The 25,106-nt window shown below is 44.0% G+C and overlaps 1 protein-coding gene across 12 annotated transcripts in view; it reads right to left on the reverse strand.

The window, feature by feature from the left end:
• CLCC1 (chloride channel CLIC like 1) overlaps positions 1-25,106 on the reverse strand; it is a 46,600-nt gene that overhangs the window by 15,524 nt on the left and 5,970 nt on the right. For 10 of the 12 annotated variants that reach the window (XM_075936671.2, XM_075936669.2, XM_075936670.2 and 7 more), the window contains 8 exons: positions 24,370-24,480; positions 23,390-23,611; positions 19,854-19,994; positions 13,217-13,310; positions 9,849-9,946; positions 9,603-9,749; positions 8,326-8,607; positions 7,350-7,610 (listed from right to left, as the gene is read on the reverse strand). In XM_075936671.2, the coding sequence (XP_075792786.2) occupies positions 7,350-7,610; positions 8,326-8,607; positions 9,603-9,749; positions 9,849-9,946; positions 13,217-13,310; positions 19,854-19,994; positions 23,390-23,611; positions 24,370-24,480 (1,356 nt within the window). Of the gene's footprint in view, positions 1-7,348; positions 7,611-8,313; positions 8,608-9,602; positions 9,750-9,848; positions 9,947-13,216; positions 13,311-19,853; positions 19,995-23,389; positions 23,612-24,369; positions 24,481-25,106 lie in introns of those variants that run through there. The other 2 variants (XM_089780560.1, XM_089780561.1) reach the window with 2 other exon arrangements.

A 25,106-nucleotide genomic window follows, 5' to 3' on the forward strand; every position in this document is an offset into this window, starting at 1 on the left:
TTTGCCCTTCCGGCCCCAGGTTCCTTAGTGGTCCAAGCTGCTGGTCAGAAGAGACATGGCCTGCCCGGACCTACGCCAAAGGACAAGGACCCCAAAAAACTGGACCTGCTAGGCAAAAAGGTCTATGACTCTGCAATGCAGAGCAAATATCCCTATAATATATGGTCCACCATGGATAAGTTTAAAAACCTCCTTCTGCAGAAGTGGATATAAGCTGGCTATTAGGAAGTATATAAGCTGGCTATTGGACACAGACTGGCTAACCTTGTGAGGAGGGCTTTAAACTAGGTTTGTCGGGGGCAGGTGAGCAAAGCCCACAGGTAAGTGCTGAATGTGCAGGACTGGGAGATGTGTTGGAAATGGGGGGGACTACGGCCTATAATGCAAAGGAGAAAGGAAGGTCAGGGCACAACAGGGAGGCAAGATCAAATCAGTATCTTAGATGCCTATATACAAATGCAAGAAGTATGGGTAATAAGCAGGAAGAACTGGAATTGCTAACCAATAAATACAACTATGATATCATTGGTATTACAGAAACCTGGTGGGATGGGACGCATGATTGGAATATTGGTATGGAAGGGTACGGCTTGCTCAGGAAGGACAGACAGGGAAAAAAGGGAGGAGGGGTTGCCTTGTATATTAAAAATGTACACACTTGGACTGAAGTGGAGATGAACGTAGGAGATAGCTGTGTAGAGAGTCTCTGGGTTAAGCTAAAAGGGGTAAAAAACGAGGGTGATATCATGCTAGGAGTCTACTACAGGCCACCTAGCCAGGTGGAAGAGGTGGATGAGGCCTTTTTTAAACAATTAACAAAACTATCCAAAGCCCAAGATTTGGTGGTGATGGGAGACTTCAACTATCCAGACATATGTTGGGAAACTAACACAGCGAGGCACAGGCTATCCAATAAGTTTCTGGACTGCATTGGAGACAACTTTCTGTTTCAGAAGGTTGAAAAAGCTACCAGAGGAGAAACTGTTCTGGATTTGGTTTTAACAAATAGGGAGGAACTAGTTGAGAACTTGAAAGTGGAAGACAGTATAGGGGACAGTGATCACGAAATAATAGAGTTCATGATCTTAAGGAAAGGTAGAAGGGAGACCAGCACAATTGAGGTTATGGATTTCAGGAAGGCAGATTTTGATAAGCTCAGAGAACTTGTAGGTAAGGTCCCATGGGAAGCAAGACTGAAGGGAAAAACAACTGAGGAGAGTTGGAAGTATTTCAAAGGGACGTTGTTAAGGGCCCAAAAGCAAACAATTCCGCTGTGTAGGAAAGATAGAAAATATGGCAAAAGACCAGCTTGGCTTAACAAGGAGATCTTGCATGATCTCAAAATAAAAAAGGAGTCATATAAAAAATGGAAACTAGGACAACTAACAAAGGATGAATATAGGCAAGCAACACGGGAATGCAGGGGCAAGATTAGAAAGGCAAAGGCACAAAATGAGATCAAACTAGCTACAGGCATAAAGGGAAACAAGAAGACCTTTTATAAATACATTAAAAGCAAGAGGAAGACCAAGGACAGGGTAGGCCCACTGCTTAGCGAGGAGGGAGAAGCAGTAACAGGGAACTTGGAAATGGCGGAGATGCTCAATGACTTCTTTGTTTCGGTCTTCACCGAGAAGTCTGGAGGTGTGCCTAACGTAGTGAATACAAGCAGAGAGAGGGTAAGTTTAGAAGATAGGATACACAAAGAACAAGTTAAAAATCACTTAGGAAAGTTAGATGTCAGCAAGTCACCAGGTCCTGATGAAATGCATCCCAGGATACTCAAGGAGCTGATAGAGGAGGTATCTGAGCCTTTAGCTATGATCTTTGAAAAATCATGGCAGACAGGGGAGATTCCAGAAGACTGGAAAAGGGCAAATATTGTGCCCATCTATAAAAAGGGGAATAAGAACAACCCAGGAAATTATAGACCGGTCACTTTAACGTCTGTCCCAGGGAAGATAATGGAGCAGGTAATTAAGGAAATCGTATGCAAACACTTGGAAAGTAATAAAGTGATAGGGAATAGCCAGCATGGGTTTGTGAAGAACAAGTCATGCCAAACTAATCTGATAGCTTTCTTTGATAAGATAACGAGCCTTGTGGATAAGGGAGAAGCGGTGGATGTCATATACCTAGACTTTAGTAAGGCATTTGATACGGTCTTGCATGATATTCTTATTGATAAACTAGGCAAATATAACTTAGATAGGGCCACGATAAGGTGGGTGCATAATTGGCTGGATAACCGTAGTCAGAGAGTTGTTGTTAACGGTTCTAAATCCTGCTGGAAAGGGATAACAAGTGGAGTTCCTCAAGGGTCTGTTTTGGGACCCGTACTATTCAATATCTTCATCAATGATGTAGATATTGGGATAGAGAGTACTCTTATTAAGTTTGCAGATGATACCAAACTGGGTGGGGTTGCGACTTCTTTGGAGGATAGGGACATAATTCAAAATGACCTTAGCAAGTTAGAGAAATGGTCAGAGGTAAACAGGATGAGGTTTAATAAAGAGAAATGCAAAGTGCTCCACTTAGGAAGGAACAATCAGTTCCATACATACAAGATGGGAAGCGACTGTCTAGGAAGGAGCATGGTGGCAAGGGATCTAGGGGTCATAGTGGACCACAAGTTGAATATGAGTCAACAGTGTGATGCTGTTGCAAAAAAAGCAAATATGATTCTAGGTTTTATCAACAGGTGTGTTGTAAGCAAAACTCGTGAAGTCATTCTGCCGCTCTATTCTGCACTAGTTAGGCCTCAGCTGGAGTACTGTGTCCAGTTCTGGGCGCCACATTTCAAGAAAGATGTGGAGAAATTGGAAAGGGTACAGAGAAGAGCGACAAGAATGATTAAAGGTTTAGAGAACATGACCTATGAAGCCAGGCTTCATGAACTGGGCTTGTTTAGTTTGGAAAAAAGAAGATTAAGGGGGGACATGATAGCGGTTTTCAAATATCTAAAAGGGTGTCACAAGGAGGAAGGAGAAAATTTGTTCCTCTTGGTTTCTGAGGACAGGACAAGGAGTAATGGGCAGCAGGGGAGGTTTAGATTGGACATTAGGAAAAAATTCCTAACTGTCAGGGTGGTCAAATATTGGAATAAATTGCCAAGGGAGGTGGTGGAATCTCCCTCTCTGGAGATATTTAAGAACAGGTTTGATAGACATCTGTCAGGGATGGTGTAGACGGAGCTTGATCCTGCCTTGAGGGCGGGGGGCTGGACTCGATGACCTCTCGAGGTCCCTTCCAGTCCTATTATTCTATGATTCTATGATTCTATAAGTTTAGACTCAAAATTAGGCGAAGGTTTCTAACTATCAGAGGAGTGAAGTTCTGGAACAGCCTTCCAAGGGAAGTAGTGGGGGCAAAAGACCTATCTGGCTTCAAGATTAAGCTAGATGGGTTTGTGAAGGGGATGGTTTGATGGGATAACATGATCTTGGCAATTAATTGACCTTTCACTATTCACAATGGTAAATAGGCCAATGGTGGGATGATAGGAGTTACTATAGAGAATTTTTTCTGGGTGTCTGGTGGGTGAGTCTTGCCCACATGCTCAGGGTTCAGCTGATCGCCATATTTGAGGTTGGGAAGGAATTTTCCTCCAGGGTAGATTGGTAGAGGCCCTGGAGGTTTTTCGCCTTTCTCTGTAGCATGGGGTACGGGTCACTTGCGGGAGGATTCTCTGCATCTTGGGGTCTTTAAACCATAGTTTGAGGACTTCAATATCTGAGGTGAGTAGTGGGTGGGTGAGATTCTGTGGCCTGCATTGTGCAGGGGGTCAGACTAGATAATCATAATGGTCCCTTCTGACCTTAAAGTCTATGAGCCTAGTCAGGGGTTTGGGGCCTTGTTGGAAGAAGGTGGGGGGGGGGGTCTCCCACATGGCACTGCAAGCGGCATTGAATGCCACAGACTCTGCAGTCCATTTGATGGCTATGGCTGTCGTGATGAGGCAGAGTGCATGGCTACAGGTGTCTGGCATTCTGCTTGAAGTCCAAAACACCTTACAAGATCTCCCGTTTGAAGGGTCACGTTTTTTCTTGGACCAAACAGACTTTAGGCTGCATAGCTTTAAAGACTCCAGGACCACCCTGAAATTTCTCAGTATCCATACCCCAGCATTCCAGGGGAGGCCACTGAACCCTAGACCAGCCCCGATACCCTTCCAGCAAGGATTCAGGCCTGAGGGAGAAGGGGTAGCAATAACAGTAATAACAATGGCAAAAACAGGCGCAGGGGGTCAAGGTCTGACTCCGACTGGAGGTCTGCTCTGCCTCCTAATCAGCAGCCCAAGTCCTCATTTTGAAGTTACGCCCAAAGACAGTGTCCCAGTCTCCATGATAATATCTTCTTTTGGGTGCCGGCTCTTCCATTTCTACCTGGCCTGCTCCCAGGTTACCTAGGACCATTGGGTACTTGGCCTGGTGGAAAGTGGATTTGCTATCCCCCTTCCTCTCTTTACCTCCTTCCCACTCCCCTTCCCATCCCTCTTCAGGGACCCCTCACACAAGCGTCTGTTAAGACAAGAATTGTCTTCACTAGTGCATCTGGAGGCAGTCGAACCTGTTCCAGAGGAGTTCAAGGGGAAAGGGTTCTATTCCCAGTATTTCCTCATCCCAAAGGAGGTCTTCAACCCATCCTAGATCTAAAGGACCTGAATTCGTTTATAAAGAAAGCAAGGTTCAGGATGGTTACCCTAGCTTCTATCATCCCTTCCCTAGAAAGAGGAGACTGGCACACTGCCTTCGATTTGAAGGATATGTACTTCCACATCTCAGTGATCCTGGCTCACAGATTTCTGAGGTTCACAGTAGTCTTGGATCGCTTTCAGTTTGCAGTCCTCCCATTCGACTTTTCTATGGCGTCGAGGGTCTTCACCAAATGCATGATGGTCGTAGCAGACTTTTTGAGAAGTCGCAGGGTCCAAGTATTCCTTTACCTGGCTGATCAGGGATTCATCCATGGAATAGGTAACGCATCACGTAGACCCTGTCAGGACTCTGTTCCACAGACTGGGTTTCCTCATATCCACATTTAATCCTACTCAGGTAATAGACTTTGTTGGGGCCCCTTGAAAGTAGGAATAAGAGATCCTCCGGAAAAGGGCTTATTTTCCGGAGAATCACGTCTAGACTGGTGCTCTTCTCCGGCTTATCCCCAAGCTGGAAAAAAGCGGCAGCCATGTAAATGCAAATGCTGCGGGGGATATTTAAATCCCCCGCGGATTTTGCTATTCCGATGTGTCTAATCTGCATCCCTTTTCCGGAAAGGGGTGCCAATGTAGACCCAGCCAAGGTGTTCTCTGTGCTGACAGACATGACTGCAATGTATTATATCAACAAACAGGGTGGAGCTTGTTCCTCTCCCCTGTGCGAGGAAGCCCTATGCCTCTGGGTCCTGTGCAATGCACATGTTATCCACTTGGAGGCCGCATACTTTCGGGGAATCATCTCACCGCAGCTTTAACAACAACAAGGCCTCTCCACTTCATCCCTGCAGGTTTACTTAGTAGCTATTGTAACATTCCACCTAGGGGAAGGGGGCAGGATGGTATTTGCAAATGTGATGGTTAAGTGATTCCTCAAGGGGTGGACAGGCTGTACCCCTATGTTCACCAGCCCTTACTCCCCTGGGACCTTAACTTAGTTCTTACACGACTTATGAGCCCACCATCTGAACCCTTAGCCACTTGCTTGTTGAAACTTCTGTGGTGGAAAGTGGCCTTCTTAGTGGCTAATCACATCAGTTAGAACGGTCTCAGAGCTGAGGGCACTCATGTCTGAACTCCCGTATATAGTCTTCACCTCCACCCTACGTTTCTCCCTAAGGTGGTCTCCCAATTCTACGTGTCCCAGGATATTTATCAGTTTTCTTCCTGAAACCTCACTCAATGCCTAAAGAGTGGTCTTTACACTCTTTGGATATTAGGAGGGCCTTAGCCTTCTACATAGATCGGACAAGAGAGTTTCGTAGGTCTTCACAACTCCTTATTTCCTTAGCCAAAAGGTTTATAAAGGGCCTCCCACAAGGACACAAGCCTTGTTGATGGCATTTGTTGCGCAGGTGCCTATTCTTGAGAGCCGCAGAGCAGCCAAGTGATCCTCTGTACGTATGTTCACAGCTCATTATGCTAGTATGCAGCAGACCAGGGACGAGGCGGCCTTTGGTAGGCCTGTGCTGCATTCCATTGCAGATTAGTCTCCGACCTCACCTCCTGTCATACAGCTAGGGAATCACCTAACTGGAATGGACATGATGAAGCACTCGAAGAAGAAAAAATAGTTAGTTACTTTGTAACTGTTGTCCTTTGAGATGTGTTGCTAAAGTCCATTCCAAATCCCACCCACCTCCCCTTCGTCGGACTACAGCAAGAAGGAACTAAGGGTGTATATGCACTGATATAGCGGCACCACTCCAAAGAGCTCGCTGGCTGGACCAACAGATACAGCTAAGGGGAAAAAAGCTCCGGGATCCATGCATGCGGCGTGCATACACCTAACTAGAATGGACATGAGCAACACATCTCAAAGAACAACAGTTTCTAGGAAAGTAACTATTATTTTTATTTTGAAATTCTAGTTGAAATATCCTGGAATTTTAATTTTCAGGTGTCTGTATTTAAGCTCTAGCTTTAAATCAAAAGTTTAATTTGGGAGGAGGACCAAAAGAGCATTTTACTTATGCTTAGTTTGTATTAATTCACAGCAAAGTCTTGTAGTTTAACACACAGCATTAGGGTTATTATCCTTAACACGGGCAGAAAATGGAGCACATCCAAATCCGTAATGGTAACGCATGCCCTATAAAAACAGAGGGTCAGTACTCCCAGATATTAGGTGCCTGCTTCAGGGAGCCTAAATGTGACAAAGGAGTATTTGGCTCAAAATGAGCTTACATCAACCATACAGGGTGGCTTAGGAGCATTATATTTTTTTAATTGGTAAATGTCAATCATCAATTTTCCTACAAAATGATGAAAAAGTATTTCCATCAATAACTGAAATTTTAAACAAAAGAAAGATACCACTTGATAATCCGTGAAGCTGTTTATCTTGAATATTTTGACACATGATGTTGACTGTTTTAATGGCTTTAAAACTAACTTTTTAAAACTCAAGGTCTGTCATTCAATAATTATCTCACTCCCCTTCTCCATTTAATTTCTCATAGGTGTGAAAATTTAAACTGATAAAAATTAAGAGTTTAAAAATCTGACGTTATAATAAAAATAATCAAATTGTGCCAAGCCTACATCTAGTTCAATAGTTGTAACTAAAAATAAGAGCACAAAGGAATAGCAAAAGCATACCCACAAGAATCAAAGTTTTGACAAAACTTACAGTAGAGTCCAGAGATTCTTTAATTTCCGGTGTGCCTTCTATTAATCCATGTAGAGTGCCCTTTTCTTTCTTTTCAAGATCTCCTGTTGTATGAGCTGAGTTTTGATTTGTTCTCTCCTTTTTTGAGTTACAATTTTCTTTAGTTTCACAATTCTTATCAGATACTTGTACAACTGGTGCAATCTCTCCACCATGGCTTTGATCTGCTCTGGCTTTTACGTTACAGGTAGTTTGTTCTTGAGACATTGGGTGCAATCTATACTATAAGAGAGAGAGCCTGTGTTATTCAGACAACTAATTGGGTACATTATTTAAGTGATTTAATCTGACCAGGCAGCCTAACACTTGTGAATAGTATACACTGGGCTAAGTTATCAGAATGGGAAGCAGGGTTGCTAAAAGCTATGAAGAATTTCATAATTTCTTGTTTTGGAGAGGGTTAATAATGTCTCTGATTTCAGGAACCATTCATGAAATGAACGAGTTTCATTTACAATGCACATTAAATAACCTGCAAGTTACACATTTGTCTAAGTTTCAGTTCCTTTAGTTGGCAATCCTCATTCATAGACTGACTTGGGAGTAAACCAGAAATCACAAATGAAGAGTTATTTAGATCTATAGATACTGAAATCTTGCATTTAAAAAACCTAACTACTTTAGCTCACTATAATTATAGGAAGCTAATACTCCATAGTGTTCACTCTTTCAGAAAGCTACATATCAATCAACATACCACCCTTGCTTCCAGGAATTTATTCTCTCAACATCTGCAGAGGAACTGAATTAAGCTGTTTTTTCAGATGACCAGATAACTACTCTAGTGAGAGAAAACTTAGTTAAATTGCGCCATCTTTTTCAATATGAAAAATACTTTAAAATGATCTGTACAGTTAATAGTGAAAACTAAATTATTCTAGGCTTAACCTGAGCAGCTTATTAAAACGCACAATTGTTCACATACATTTTATACTACCTTGTGATGCTTTTCTCTTTGTCCATCTGGTATATCATCTGCTGGCAGAACTTTATTGCTGTTGCCAATTTGAAGTCTCATGTGATCATCTCCTCTGTCATAAGGTCCTCCAGCGAGGGGACGAACGTTTTTTCTGTAATTAGCATCTGAATCACCTGTACTATAATTTATTTGTTCCCGTTGCTGACTGTCATTTGGAGGAAGCGAAGGAGATGGTTTCCTCTCAGGGTATGCTAAATGCCTTAATGTAGCAACTGATCTTCCTGCACCATAGCAAAAACCCTAAAGAAAAGACAATGTCTCCTTAAATATTCACTTTTACAACTTGCATTTTCTTTCTTTTGAGTTATTTTTACATCTCCACACAATAGTATGTCAAGGAAAAATTTCAGTACAAGATTTACAATTTTCTCAAGAGTAATTTCCTGAGGGAGGAAAGCTCCTAAGTTGACAGTGTTTTTTTTTAAAGTAAACAATTTCATTACTTTGAAACAGAGTTTAGGAGCAAACTTAAATTAATATAGCTGAACAAACTTCCCTATTTTTGTTACAACCCCTAGAATAACTGTAAATGAAGGATCAGTGAAAAAAATATTTTCAGGCTTTTACTGTCCTATTTTTTAAAGTCAATGGGATTTCACAGTGTGCTGCTCTCTACTCGTCAGTCGGTGTGGGTATGACCTGATTAGTGTCAAGGTTCTCCTATGCTTCCTGCTAATTCTAACTCAGTCCTCTCAAGTACTAAGTGCCACTTTCTGCAGAGGTTCTATTATGTGCTCCAGCCAGAGCTGGTATGACACTTAAACCCATTTATCATGCATGCAGGCTGGAATTCTGACCTTTTTACTTGTAATAATTTTCTGCTTATAGAAGTTAAGAAATTTTTCTTTGCATTTTTATAGTTCACATATCTTTACTATGGCAAAAAATTCACGTCAGAAAAACAACAAATACCTGAAAAAATAAAACACAAGAAATAAAAATCTTTAAAGTTCTATTCTCAGTGTTCAGATCTATATACACTACTGCGTCTAAAATTTTATCAGTGGAGTTTTTTGTTTGTTTTTAGTACAGGTGGCAGAACCACTTTGGTCTAGCACCCTGGGACCAGAGCAGTCCTGAACTACAGAGTTTTCCTGATCATGAGAGGTCCACCCTGCTCCCTGCTGCAGGCCCACTGCACGGATTTTAGAAGTGCTACCTGTAATTTTGTATGTCATGGGTACCTGCCATATTTAGTGAGGCCTAAAATAAAATGATCAAGAACATATACTAACCAGAACAGCCAGAGCTATGATGATTAACACCGGAATCTGTAGTAGCATTGGTATCTCCATCATAAGGGCTTTAATAAATTCACCAATTCCTTTCCCTATAAGTTTTAATGGGTCTGTTACAAAATTGGTAAATGTAACAGCCAACGCCTAAAATAAGAAATAACAACAAGACATGAGGATTATTATTCTTTAGTTTTCAAATACAAAATGGAAGGGTAAACGGTTTATTTCGGAAAAGTCACATACGGTTGTTGGGGGAACTAGCCAAATGGGATTTACTAGTATTGTTTCATAATACTTCTGACAAGGATCATCCTGGAACGTCCATGAACGTCTCACCCATTCTACAGTTAAAAGAATGTAAAAATTATACAAATACATAAAAAGTGACAAATGTATATTATAATGATATAATTAAGCATTAGGTGACAATTGTATTTTATACCCTGTAGTCCAAAATTTTACATGCCTGGTTTCATCTCAAAAAGTTAATTGCATTTTTAAAAATGTCATCAATCCAGATGGAAATTAAAGTTATCAAAGCACAGAGGAGGGCTGGTAAAAACTGTTACTCACCTTTGTAATTGTTGTTCTTCGAGATGTGTTGCTCACAGAATCATAGAATACTAGGACTGGAAGGGACCCTGAGAGGTCATTGAGTCCAGTCCCCTGCCCTCATGGCAGGACCAAGTATTCATGGGTATTCCGACTGAGGTGCGCGCACCATGAGCATGACTCAGAAAGCTTTTATCCTAGCTGCTACCTGATGGATTGGCTGTGGAGCCCCCTGGAGTGGCACCAGTGTAGAGCACTATATATGACCCTGCTGATGCAAACACACCTCAGTTCCCTCTTGCCAGCTATTCCGACAGTGGGGAAGCACGGTGGCTATGGAATGGATACGAGCAACACATCTCAAAGGACAATGGTTACAAAGCAGGGATGTTAAGGACTTGTCAACTAGTCAACTATATGATAAGCAAATGCTTATCGGATAGTCAATTGACTAGTCAATACCCCTCCCCCCCTTACTGCCTCTATCAGACAGAGGCAACAAAGGGGTATGAGAGGAGGGGTACTTCAAAGCAGCAGCATTTCAAAGTGGAAGAACCACACAGCTGAGCCTGGCATCAGCTGTGTGGCACTACTGTGTGTGGAGCCCTGAGTCAGCTAGGGACTCCCGGGCTCCAGCGCAGCATTTCCACGGAACCCAGGCTCAGCTGGGAAATCCCCAGCTGAGCCTGGGTTCTGCGGAAATGTTGCACAGAAACCGCGGTCAGCTGGGGACTCTGGCTCCGCATGGCATTTAAAATCGGCAGCGCAGCATGAAGCCCAGGCCAGACCCCGAGCTCCATGCTGAGCTGACACTTAGAAATACACAAGAGCCCATGCTGGGGACTCTTGTACATTTCAAAGCTGACATGGTGCATGCAGCCCGGAGTTCCACATTCCTCCTTTGAAACGTACAAGAGTCCCAGCAGGTGATGGCAACTAGAAAAACCACCCTCCAGTAAAGGTAAAGTAATGAACAAGTTGCTAAAGGCTCAAAGTGGGGGACCTTTGAGTACTAAGAGGACCAGGTTGAGATCCTAAGCAGGGTCCAGGCACCATACCAGCAGGTGGAGCCTATCCATACCCTAAAGCAGTGGTTCCCAACCAATGGTCCTGGATCCCTGGTGGCCCATGACGGTACTGCAGGGGGTCCCTGGAAGGGTGGTTCGTGAAATTTTAATAGATTTAAAAGGGATCCGTATGCTCGAAAAGGTTGGGAACCACTGCCGTAAAGAAAGTGCCTGACCAGAGGGCTCATGAAAAAACAGAGCAACTGGCTACTTCTGGATGAAAAGGACGCTAATTTTTCACATCGCAATCAAACTATCACACAGACAGTATCAACAGATCCTGGTAAGACATTTACACTCCCAACAGCTGTCACTGGTGATGAGAAGGAACTGAGGTGTGTGGTTGGGTTGGCAGGGTCATATGTAGTGTGCCACACTGGCACCACTCCAGCGGGGCACTACAACCAACCCAAGAGGTAGCAGCTACAGAAAAAACTTCTTGGCAGTCATGCACATAGCACACACGTATCTCAATTAGAATATATATGAACAAACACTTGGAGAAGGGAACATTCTTAACATTAAATCTTTCTTTTAGATGTTAACACTTTACATTGAATAATCCTGAAAGAGGAAAAAAGGTCTGCAATTTTTGCCTGGTCAAAGCAATGATGAAATATCTGGTATATTTTGCACACTGTCACTGGAGTCTGGGGCATACAATCTTATTTATTGCATATCTGTGATGAACTGAGCTTTGTGAATAGTGCTTTAAAATATATTTGTAGGTTTGTAATTGTTAGCAGTCTGGCTTTGTTTTCAGACAGTTACTGGTTAAGACTGATTGTGGAGGAATGTAAGTGCACATAGTCCTGTGAATCTGCCCTGGGTTCTGCGGAGGTCTGTCCCCCTAAGTCTGGGCAGAAACATGCTGGAACCATGTTACAGAAATTTTACCACACACAGGTTGCCATTTTGTCCTCTGCTCACGTGATCTCACACACACTGTGCATAAGAGACCAGGCTAGCACAGATGTTTAAGTAGTAATGGAAATGAACAGTATTGGGATATTTGGTCAGATGCCAAAGGAGTCCTTGGGGTAAAGTTTGAGAACCACTGCCTTTAAGTATTTCCAGAATCGGTTGTTTTGATTACTTTGGGGAATAGCACAACTAGCCACTATCAACTTTATTAAAACTGGTTATCAAAAATCCCTAAGAGACACTTACTAAATATGGAGCCACTCTCATCCTCCTGAGTGGGGTGAGCTGCTGTGAACATGTAATATTAATACCAGTGTCTATGGGCTTGTCTACATTGCATTGCAGTACAGACCTAAGTGAGAACTGCAGTGTGCACCAAAGTAACTGTCCCAAGCACACGCTGCTGATACGAACTAAAAGGTAACTAGTTTGCGTTAATGCAATTCTGTTTGAAAGAGGACTACATTAACACAAACCTTTTACTCTGCATCTGCCTTTTACTCCATAAAGTAGTTGGATTTGTGCTGCAAAAATATCTAGTTAAAGTCTGAAATAAGGAACATTTTTGTATGATTTTATATGAATACATGGCCTGCAGTAACTCACCAATACAAATGAATAAATCACTGGAAGATAGAAGAGTGGAATTCAAGTCAAGAGGATTTTCCTTTCCTTAGTTTTAAGATACTGCATACTGAACTGTACAGGACAACTGTGGAATATTCATAGGCTAGAGAGAGAGATTTCAGATATAGATTCTAGTAGTCAGTACAATGAGAAGTTTAAACCCAGGAGGAGGTGCCATACCATAAATTAGCTTTTGTGATAACCTTGCATTTAATAATTTTAGAGACCAAATACAATAGCATGCTAATTATATGTTACATAAAGCAGTGTTTGGCTTACTCAATTGTATGATGAGAATTTTCAATTCATGATAAGTTTTAAAAAATTATTAAAAAAGCTTCTGTCACTTCTTGGGTGACACCAGCCCTGGCTCATTTTTACTGTTTGCCAGTTTTCTTTAGATAAAAAGTATTAGAAAGGAAACAACTATAAACACCTTACCAAAGAGACTATCCTTCCAGTCAAGCTTCTCAGCACATACTGTGTCATGATCTCCCATTCTGGCCACAGCAGCTTGATTCTGTGCAAAAGCTTTCTGCAACAGAATACGAATTAAGCTTTGTAAAAGCTGTTTACGTGGAATAAAAGACTACTAGTTTAGCTTTCTGTCATCAACCAATAAGCAGTCTAAAATGTATTAGAGATAAAAATCTGCAAAAGCAAACCACCACAGCAAATCAAATGCAGTCAAAGCGTATAATCTCTGAATAGGGGAGAGAACAATTATTTTTAGCTAGCCAAAAGGTTCTGACTGCTTCCTTCACAATAAGGAAGCGTCAACTCTAACAATTTCTGGAACTGAGCCAACAATTCACCACACATCATTATTTTTGAGTTTTAGATATTAACACTGATCACAGAATTATAGTAAGAAAACTGGGGAAAAAAACCCTCACAAGCTACTACATAAAGCAGGGGTAGGGAACCTAAGGCCCTGGGACCAAATGCAGCCTCCAGCTTGCCTGGATTTGGCCCCTGAGGTTCGGCCTCCCCTCCCCATCTCCCTATGGGGCTGGAGCACATAAAATCTACTAGCCTGCTTCCCCACCCCCCCAGGTTCTGATGTGAAAGGGGAATGTGGGGAGTGTTTTCTCCTTCTTAGTCAGGGGCTACCCTCAGTGAGGGTTTGGTGGTTTTTTTGGTGTGTTGTTTTTGTGCTTCTCACTTGGGTGTGGCCCCAGACACAAAAAAGGTTCCTCACCCCAGCATAAAACAATGGTTTATCACACTAGGATTGCAACACCAAGGCTGGTTAAAGCATTTTGGAGTTTCTGATGTGTTCTGCATAATATAAAAGTTTCCAATAAAATAATTTCTAGCTCCTCTGGCAGCAAAGAGATCCTTCTCACTGTAAATAATTTTAAAGGTGTACACACTGAATGCAAGTTCCTATTTGTGATGTAACAAATTTTACAAAAATATTTTGTATTACAATAGTGAGAGGTTGGTTAAGATAACACAAAGGACTCAGATAATAGTATCACAGAAGGAAAGTACATTGAAGAAGGAAAAAAAAAGCACGTCTACATCTGACTACACATGATAAAACAAGTTATAAATTTTTTAAGCTCCCAATTGTATCCAACATGCTATATTGTTCTAGCTGAAAGATCTGTCAATGCATGCAGCATTCAGTAGGCCTACTTAAGTAAGATACATCCTAATTAAGACAGTTATTTATCACCACAGACTGCCTCAGTGGATGGTTTCTCCCTCACCACAAGTGAGATGGCCTTCCACTCTTCCAAGAGCGGAACTCTCCCCAGGTAGACCTGTTTGCAACCAAGCAGAACGTGAAGTGCCCCAGGTTCTGTTCCAGACTCAGTCTGGAGAAAGTTCCCTCGCAGACGCCTTCCTTCTTCCTTGGAAGGAGGGCCTCATGTATGAGCTTCCTCCATTTCCTCTGATTATCAAGGTCCTACAGAAGATCAGACAGGACACAGCACAAGTAAAACTCATTGCACCATGTGGCCACACCAGCACTGGTATAACAGTCTTGTCCTCCGCTGATCCACTCATATTGTCATCCCAGGACTGCGGTTGCCTCCTGCACTCAGACCTGCTACCATTCCACCTCACAGTATGGTTGCTCCATGGCTGAGCCCAGAGCAGCAAGCTTGCTCTTTAGAAGTGAGGCATGTGTTCTTGGAAAGTAGGAAGCCATCTACTAGATCCACCTTCTTTGCAAAATGGACTCTGCTTTTGGTCTGGGCTGCTCAGAAAGGGATCAGTACTGCTGGAACGCCACTGAAATCTTCTGCATCTGAAGCATGAAGTCTGGCATTGGCTTCCATCAGGGTGAACCTGGCAGCGATTTCAGCCTTTCAACTGTCGATCCAAGGTCACTTGGTGTTTTCCCATGACATCACAATCAGATTTGTAAAAGGTCTTGAGAGGCTCTTTCTGCAGATCCCAACCACACTTCCTCAGTGGTCCTCTCCAGGCTGACAGGGCCTCCCTTTGGGCCACTGGCTTCCTGCTCACTTTCACTTCCTTCAAGGTAGCCTTTTTGGTGGCAATCACCTCAGTCAGGAAGGTGTCTGAACTCTGTGCTCTTATGTCAGAACCCCTTTATACAGTCTTTTTCAGAGATAAGATACAGTTTAGATCTCATCCCACCTTCCTGCTCAAGGCGTCTGCGCCTTTCACATGGGCCAGGATATCTTCATGCTGGTCTTCTATCTCAAGCCCCATAAGACCAGTGAAGACAGACACCTACATGCCTTGGATGTTAGGTGGCCACAGAGGATTCCTAAATGGATCACCTTCTGTATCAGGATGTGCTATGAACTGGTGAGGGTTCATTCTACCAGAACACAAGCCTCTTCATCCCACATTCCTATTTAGGATATTTGTAAATAGGACGTGGTCCACTGTGCACATGTTTACATCCCATTATGCAGCAGACCAGAGATGACACTGGGTTCCGCAGAGCTGTGTTGTTTTCAGCATGGAATTAAACTCATACCTGCCTCTGCAGATTCAGCTTCGAATCATTTACATTGAATGGACGTGAACAAGCACTTAAAGACAGCTACCTGTGTCCATAACTGGTGTTCTTTGAGATATGATATTCATGTCCATTCAACATCCTGCCCCCCTCCTCCTCTGTCAGAGTTTCTAGCAAGAAGGAACTGAAAGAGGAAGGGTCCTGGCAGCACTCTATATAGCACGGCATGTGCACACCTCTCCAGGGGGCACTGTAGCCAGTCACCAACGGACACTGTGGAGGGAAAAATCTTCTGCCACTGTTAAATGTGGCAAGCACCCACCTGCATTCATGTGGAATGGACATGAGCAACACGTCTCAAAGAACACCAGTTATGGAAACAGGTAACTGTCTTTTTAATAGGTCAACTTACATGGACAGTTTATTTTCTTAATACTCTTCAGTTCAAAGAGCTTAATTGCCTTATTTAACTTTAGATTGGTGCAAAGAATTTTACTAGACATTGATTTAAAAACGGATATGCCCCTTGGGACAGTTGCCTGATATGCTGAGACGCCACTGGGTTTATTAATAAACAAAAAGTGATTTTACTAAGTACAGGCAGTCCCCGAGTTAGGCGGATCCGACTTACGTCAGATCCGCAGATACGAACGGGGATTTTCTCGCCCCGGAGGACTGGAGCGGGAGGACACCTGGTCCCGCCGCCCGCCTCCTCCGGGGCGAGAAAAGCTGCTCCCCGTTCTCTCTGGTCTGCTGTGGGAGCCAGCAGACCAGGGAGACGGGGAGCAAAGCAGCGCAGGACACGGGGACCGGACCCGCGGCCGCTTCCAGATCAGCTGGAAGCGCCGGGGGTCCGGCCCCGGGTCCTGCGCCGCTTTGCTCAGCGTATTTCTGTAGCATATTCAACTTAGTTTGCATGTTCTATCTCGCTTTAGTAACTTACTTTGTTCTGTGTGCTGTCTCTTATGATCACTTAAATCCTACCTTTTATACAGGCAGTCCCCGGGTTACGTACAAGATAGGGACTGTAGGTTTGGTCTTAAGTTGAATCTCTATGTAAGTCGGAACTGGCATCCAGATTCAGCCGCTGAATCGGGACACCAGTTCTTACTTACATACAGATTCAACTTGGGAACCCCAGGCGTCCCCAAGTCAGCTGCTGCTGAAACTGATCAGCAGCTGATTCCAGGAAGCCCGGGTCAGAGCAACTCTGCCTCGGGCTTCCTGTAGTCAGCTCCTGGTCAGTTTCAGCAGTGGCTGACTTGGGGACGCCTGGGGCAGAGCAGCTCGGGTGCTGCTGGGTTGGTCCAGTAGCGTGGCCGCTCCTCGGCGCTACTGGACCAACCCAGCAGCACCCCAGCTGCTCTGCCCCAGGTGTCCTGATTCAGCCACTGCTGAAACTGATCAGCAGCGGCTGAATCAGGACTCCTGGGGCAGAGTAGCTGGGGTGCTGCCGGGTTGGTCCAGTAGCGCCAAGGAGCGGTGCTGTGGGACCAACCGGCAGCGCCCCACCTGCTCTACCACAGGCCCCGGGCTTTGCTCCACATCTCCCTGGTCTGCTGAGGGGGGCACTAGCTGCGTCCCCCCCAGCAGACCAGGGAGACGCTGAACAAAGCTGCGCAGGACCCGGGGCCGGACCCCCGGCGCTTCCAGCTGATCTGGAAGCGCAGCGGGTCCGGCCCGGGTCCTCCGCCGCTTTGCTCCGCGTCTCCCTGGTCTGCTGGGGGGGGGACGCAGCTAGTGCCCCCCTCAGCAGACCAGGGAGATGTGGAGCAAAGCCCGGGGCCTGTGGTAGAGCAGGTGGGGCGCTGCCGGTTGGTCCCACAGCACCGCTCCTTGGCGCTACTGGACCAACCCGGCAGCACCCCAGCTACTCTGCCCCAGGAGTCCTGATTCAGCCGCTGCTGATCAGTTTCAGCAGTGGCTGAATCAGGACACCTGGGGCAGAGCAGCTGGGGTGCTGCTGGGTTGGTCCAGTAGCGCCGAGGAGCGGCCACGCTACTGGACCAACCCAGCAGCACCCGAGCTGCTCTGCCCCAGGCGTCCCCAAGTCAGCCACTGCTGAAACTGACCAGGAGCTGACTACAGGAAGCCCGAGGCAGAGTTGCTCTGACCCGGGCTTCCTGGAATCAGCTGCTGATCAGTTTCAGCAGCAGCTGACTTGGGGACGCCTGGGGTTCTTAAGTTGAATCTGTATGTAAGTAAGAACTGGTGTCCCGATTCAGCGGCTGAATCTGGATGCCAGTTCCGACTTACATAGAGATTCAACTTAAGACCAAACCTACAGTCCCTATCTTGTACGTAACCCGGGGACTGCCTGTATAAAAGGTAGGATTTAAGTGATCATAAGAGACAGCACACAGAACAAAGTAAGTTACTAAAGCAAGATAGAACATGCAAACTAAGTTGAATATGCTACAGAAACTAATTACTTGGACTTCCATGCCAATTTTTGCAGTCTTACAACCACATTTTCCAATACAAAAAAATTGTCTCCCCTTATTGATGTGTAAAAGACAGTCAAAGTAAATCCCACAAAAATCGACTGTGGGAAACAGCAAATCTGACTATGCATAATGGGAACAAACTGGACAATAGGAGAATTTCCCTCTCCCTCAAATCTCTATATTCATCTACTATATATTTGAGAGAGTTTGTCTGTGAGCAAGCATGTCTGTCTATTCATCTGCTTGTTTGTTCCAGAAACTCCTCTAAAATGGTAAGAGCTGAGACCACCAAATTTGGCATGCAGCTTCCTCTTATAACTTAAAGCAAGGTAAGGGCTTGGTTGTGCTAGGACAATGGGATGTGCCTGAAATGCAAATGTTTTTTATAACACGGAAAGAGGGGAATGCTATCAAGGACAGTTATACTGTGTAACGACCAGGAGAGTAACAAGGGGTCAGATATGGGAACCGGGACAACTATAACCCCATTCAGTCAGCAGGGGGAAACAGTGGAAGTAAGCTTCTTGCCCCATACCCAGCCAGCATAATCCCTGGCATGGCCAGCCCCAGGGAGCTGCCACTAGGGATATAAGGAGTTATCTGGTAAGCATTATCCATATCAGATTAACAGTCAACCTGGTTGGAATGGAGCAATGCCCCCTGTCTCTGTGGCATAGCAAGCTCAACCCATCCTGAGCAGCCATAGTAAGGCCCAGTGCACCATGGGCGTAAGACTACTCGGCTGCAGTGCCTCCCTGCCCACAGGATCCTGGTTAAATATAACATTTAGCTGGTTAACTTTTTAAATGGGATTTTACAACCCTAACCACTGCCCTGCCAGTGTGGCCCCCACCAGTTCCTGAACCCTGCACACACCCAGTCTCCTGCCCTGAGCCCCTCCTCACCCCCAAACCCTGACTCCTGCACCCCACACACTCACCCAGCCCCCTTGCCCTGAGCCTCTTTTCACCCTCCACTGCCACAGAACTCTGCCCTGATCCCCCACATGCAAGGCCAATTCAATCTTTTAGTAATAAATGTTGATGCAATTTGTAATAGTAGGTAAAAATCTTTTGAATAAGTGTAATTTTTAAATCAGTGCAGTGCCTGTAAAATGCCAATGCACATCAAAGATCTGATCATTTTGTTTTAAATTGACCAGCGATAAGCTAAACTCTCAATTTCAAATTAAAGACCAAAGCCTCATCTGGGAAAAGCCAAATTAAATGTGCTTTTTGTGAGGGACTTTTAGGGAGAAGCTGAAGAAATAACAAGATTGTTTCCCTAACACAATCCAAGGTACTATCTATTGTTCTATAACATTATTGAAGCTCTGGTCTTTAGTAGAAACTGCTGTACAGAACATACCCATTATATAGGGTTTTATCAATATAGCACACTGATCAGTTAGCCATTTCCTAAACCCCTGCCACCCTGGTGCTTAAGAGAGTCCCATATAGTCTTCTAACCCTTTGGAGTGGAATTATGATCGTTTTGAATTCTGTGCTCCATTGCAGAAAGGGGAAACAGGAATTTTATTCTAAAACTTGCAATCTGAAGTCTTCATTGAAGTATTCACTCTGGCAATCAATAACATAACAAAAATAATCTCCAAACTCTACAGATTATCATAGCTTAAATGTTTATTCTTAAACCAAACCAGGATTTCTGATTAATTTACCTTGTATAAGTAGATCCAGTTCCATCCAAAACTGATGAGAAAACTGATGAATAAAATACGTTTTACTTGAGTAACCCAGCCAATATGTGTCCATAGCTCAGTAGCTACAATTACTGTAATGCACACCAAACACAAGAGTACCTGAAAAGGAATTAAGAAGGGAAAGTCATGAACCAGATTTGCAATTTTTCAAGCCTATTTCCAGTAGAAGAGAGTTACAAACTTCTCTCTTTTTCAGGTTCATTTACCTAACTAGTTTCAAAACTGAGCTTGATAAGTTTATGTTGGGGATGGCACAAGGGGATTGGCCTAGCCATTTCGCAATTGCTAGCAGCAAATATCTTTAACAGCTACTGGTGGGATGCTATATGGGGGAGGACTTTGAGGTACTACAGAGAATTCTTTCCCAGTTATCTGGCTGGTGGGTCTTGTCCAAATGCTCAGGGTATAACTTCAATACCAAATCATAATATTTGGGGTCAGGAAGGAATTTTCCCCCAGGTCACACTGGTAAAGACCTTAGGGAGTTTTTGCCTTACTCTGCAACTTGGGGCACAAGTCACTTTTGTGGGCTAGCATGAACAGCAGATTCTAGATTCTCTGTAACCTGAAGTCTTTAAATTATGATTGGAGGATTTCAGTAACCCAGCCAAAGGTTTTGATCTATTACAAGAATGGGTAGGTGAGATTTTATGGCCTGCAATATGCAGGAGATCAGATTAGATAACCGTGGTCTCTTTTGAGCGTTAAGGTCTATGTGTCTATGAGTTTAAAAAAGAAAAAAAAAAAAGTAGATAGGACTTTGAAAAGCCAGGCCTCTCAGGAAATATGAGCTTTCTGAGACCAATGTGGAATTTGCTAAAAAGAAACTGCTGGATCTGGATATTAAAAAATAATAAAAAAAAAAGGATAGAGAATAAGACAAAAAATACCTTATTCCCTCTATATCAAACCATAGTACGCCCACATCTTGAATACTGTGTACATATGTGGTTGCCATATCTCAAAAAATATATATACTGACATTGGAAAAGGTTCAGAAAAGGGCAACAAAAATGATTAGTGGTTTGGAACAGGTCCCATATGAAGAGAATTAAAGAGACTTGGACTTTTCAGCTTAGAAAAGAGGAGACTAATGGGGGATATGACAGAGGTCTATAAAATCATGACTGATGTGGAAAAAGTGAATAAGGAAAAGTTATTTACTTATTCCCACAATATAACAACAGGGGTCACCAAATGAAATTAATTGGCATCAGGTTTAAAACAAACAAAAGGAAGTTTTTCATCACTCAGCACACAATCAACCTATGGAACTCCTTGCTGGAGGATCCGGTGAAGGCTAGAACTTTAATAGGGTTCAAAAAAGAGCTAGATAGATTGATGGAGGTTAGCTCCATCAATAGCTATTACCCAGGATGGATAGAAATGGTGTCCCTATCCTCTGGAGGTGGGTGACGGGAGAGATCACGTGAGAATTACCTGTTGTGATCCCTCCCTCTGGGACATCTGGTATTGGCCACTGTCGGTAGACAGGATACTGGGCTAGATGGACCTTTGGTCTGATCCAGTATGGTCATTCTTATGCTCTTCTGATGCTACAATGGATTTATATTGTAAAGGGAATTTATATCGTAAGGGGCTACACGATTAACTGATAAGTGTCTCTTCAGTTAAAAGAGCCTGAGAGCTGACATGCAAGCATGCTGGCTCAGTTTAGACTCATGCTGGGTCCAGCACCTACCCTGCTGCAGGTGCTAGGCCTGGCGCAAGCCGGGATTGAGCCAGTGTGCTTGTGCGCCGGCTCTCAAACTCTTTAAATGCAGAGCTACAGTGGGGGTAAGTGCCAGACCTGGCCTGAGTCAGGACTGAGCTAGCGTGCTTGTGCGCTGGCTCCAAATGTGACAATGTGGAGGGGCATGAGATTGCATGTAGACGATAGCGTTAACTGATTAGTGAATGCTTATCAGTTATTTAACCAGCTACACGATTACATCCCTATTCTGCACTGTGAGGAAATGATTTTCAATTACATTTTCAGCGTGACAGTTGTTAAAAAGGCAAAGTACAAGAATCAACAAAATCAGTGGTGGAGCAGGAAGATGTTGGATGCTTTCATAAAGAGAGAATCGCATCTGGGGCATGCCAGTGAGGCAAAACTATTCTGTCAGCGGCTTAAGCAGAAAAAGAAAGCAGAAGCAAGACTCCTCTACATGACCTTGCAAGCAGGGGGGAGGAAGAGAAGGGGAGGAGACATATAACAGGAAAAGACCATTGAATAGAGAGGTAAAAGGTATTACTAAAGGCATGATGAATTGGATAAAAGAATAATTAACCATCCAATAGATCAGTGGTCCCTAACCTTTTCAGGTTGGCGGGCGCCAGGGGGCGTAGCCGTTCGCCCGCCGGGCGCCAGGGGGCGGGGACACTTGCCCGCCCGGGGGTGGCCCCCCCCATAGCCACGCCCCCCCCCCATAGCCACGCGCCCGGGGGCGGGGCCCCCCGGCAAGCCCCACCCGTAAGCGCCGCGCCCCCGGGGGCGGGGCCCCGCCGGGGGGCGGGGCGCGGCGCCCCCGGGGGCGGGGCCAAGGCCGGCAAGGGCACGCGCGGCGCCCCCGGGGGCGGGGCCAAGGCCGGAGCCGGCAAGGGCACGCGCGGCGCCCCCGGGGGCGGGGCCAAGGCCGGAGCCGGCAAGGGCACGCGCGGCGCCCCCGGGGGCGGGGCCAGCCATGCGCCCGGGGCTGGCACCTGCCAGCCCAGATTGCTCCGCGGGTGCATGTAAAGAGCCCGGCGGGCGCCATGGCGCCTGCGGGCACCGGGTTGGGGACCACGGCAATTGATTCAAAATAAAAATTCATCTAATACAGAGGCATATTTTGACTTGTAAAGAAATTTCAATTTATGACTTATGAATTCACCACAGACCTTCAGTGGAATTACACCAGTATTCATAACTAACTCAAAACCTACATTTTAAAACTGCAGATATAATTACATCTAAAGACACAGAGCTATCAAAAGTTGTAACATTTAAAACTAATCTCGCTCTTTTCTCACCATAAGCAAGCACATTATACAAATCAACCCCGAAAGTAACATCCACAGAGTCCAAATTACAGCCCTCAGGGTGTTTCTGAAACCCTGTAACTTAAGATCCAATATCTGGACCTGGAGACAGATCTGGAATTCTAGGACTAGGAAAGATGCAGAACTCAATGGGCCAGTCTAGGCACAGATCCAAAAGGTGAAGAGAAATAACTGTGAGGCCAAGTGATTGTTTCAAACAGGAAAAAAAAATAAGAAAAAGAGAGGAGGAAAATCAAATTTAAAAATCCCTGATCTGGACAGGCAGGTCATCTTCACCTGCTGGGATGAAAAGAGTCAGGAATGCTCAGCTAGCACTTCATGAGGGAAAGAGCATAATACGTTTATCTCCATCTACTGGCAGAAAGCACAGATAGAATACTTAGTGACAGGACTGGCTCATTAAAGAACATTGGAAAGTACAATAGTACAGAGAATTCCTACTCTCTTACCATGAACACATTGTATGGATCAATTCCAAAAGCGTCTTCAAACTTCCATTTCCACACTTCATAATCATGATGTTTAAAATTAATCAGAATATCACTAACTGCATCATCCAAAGCTCCTGGTTTCCAGTCCCCTTCACTGAGAAATCTGTTGATCTCCAAAAGAGCCTGACTTGTAAGGATGATCTCAGCATCATAATGCCCATTGCCAATGTTTTCATCAGGCTAAAGGAAAGCAAAACAACCATTACACAGTCTAGGTGCGATAGCAAATCAGAAAGACAAATAAAAGCATTAGGAATAGCTGAATTTTCTTTAAATCTGCAGTATTATTTATCCACTGAAAAAGACCCATATTGCCACGTGGAGTCCACTGGGGATTCTTGTACATTTCAAAGCCGGCTCTTGCCACTGGGACTCTTGTACACATCAGAGCTGGCACATCAGGTGCTTCCGCTTTGAAATGTGCAGAAGCCCCCAGGCTCTTGTGCAGTTCAAAGCGGAAATTCCCTCATGGAGCTGGGAGTCAGCGGGACTTCACATACAGCCTGGGGCCAGCGGGGAGTTCCAATTTTGAAATGCACAAGAGCCACCTCTGGGGCTCTTGTACATTTCAAAGGGAGAATGCGCAAGTTCCTATTGACTAGTCGAGTAGTCCATGGAAATTCCATTGACTACTCGACTAGTAAATTAATCATTATTTAACATCCTTAGTTAGAATCCCTCTGATGATGTGGACAAACTGAGGCACAAGAGGGGTAGCATAGCAGGTGAATTATTTTACTGTATGTATTTTAATCAATTTATCAAAATTTAAGCTGTAAAAATGTCTTTTCACTAATTCCCTTCTCTTATTTCTCTTAGTTGGAATAACTGGAATACAGTACTTAAATTACTATGCTATGTTGATTTGTAATCATAAAGAAATGTGTAAAGTAGCAGCTAAAATTCTACCCTATTTTCATCAACATATGAATACTCACAAGGCCAAGTCTTTCAGCTTCAAGTAAAATCTTATTCAAGTATCTCCTAAAAACATGAATGCTGCGACTTTCACTTAACATGGTCTTCTCTTTCTTCTCACACTCTTCAATCTGGAGCAAGAAAACAAATTCCAAGTTACAAACTTTCACTGATGACAAATTAATTTATGCAAGGGATTAATAGTGTTTCTAGTGAATGAAACAAGTTCCTACAGCCTAGCACAAGCTTGTTGCTGCTAATATGTCTCAGAAAATCACAGTAATATATATACTTAAGAACAACATTTTTCCAACTTTTTTCCATGGCACTTGTTTCTAAGTCATAAAAGTTGTGGACTTTTAACCTTCTGATGATGATGTGGTCTGAATCCTAACCTCAATATAAACATTGGACTAGAAAAACCTCAAGATTTGTTCATCCCTCAATATTCTGAAATTTATATCATAAGATGATTTATATCAGTTCAGTTATAAAAAGATTAGTTATACAGAGTGTGCGTGCGCGCGCGTGCGTGCATGAGGTTTTTGCTGCATCTAAAAGGACACAGCATAGAACTCTCACCCTGGGGTGAATTGGGTAAGGGAAGTGTCCACATAGCTGAGGTGGCTTTTAGCCATGTTTGCAATACCTAATCCCGGGCTACTTTGGGCGATTGAGAAGATCCCTACATAATTTAGACAGACCTGCAAACTAACGTAAGTTACAGCAGTCTTCTGGGTCTGTCCTAAAGCTGCAA

Source organism: Pelodiscus sinensis, chromosome 9, assembly GCF_052426305.1.
Source record: "Pelodiscus sinensis isolate ZL-2025 chromosome 9, ASM5242630v1, whole genome shotgun sequence".
NCBI classification, from domain to species: Eukaryota; Metazoa; Chordata; order Testudines; family Trionychidae; genus Pelodiscus; species Pelodiscus sinensis.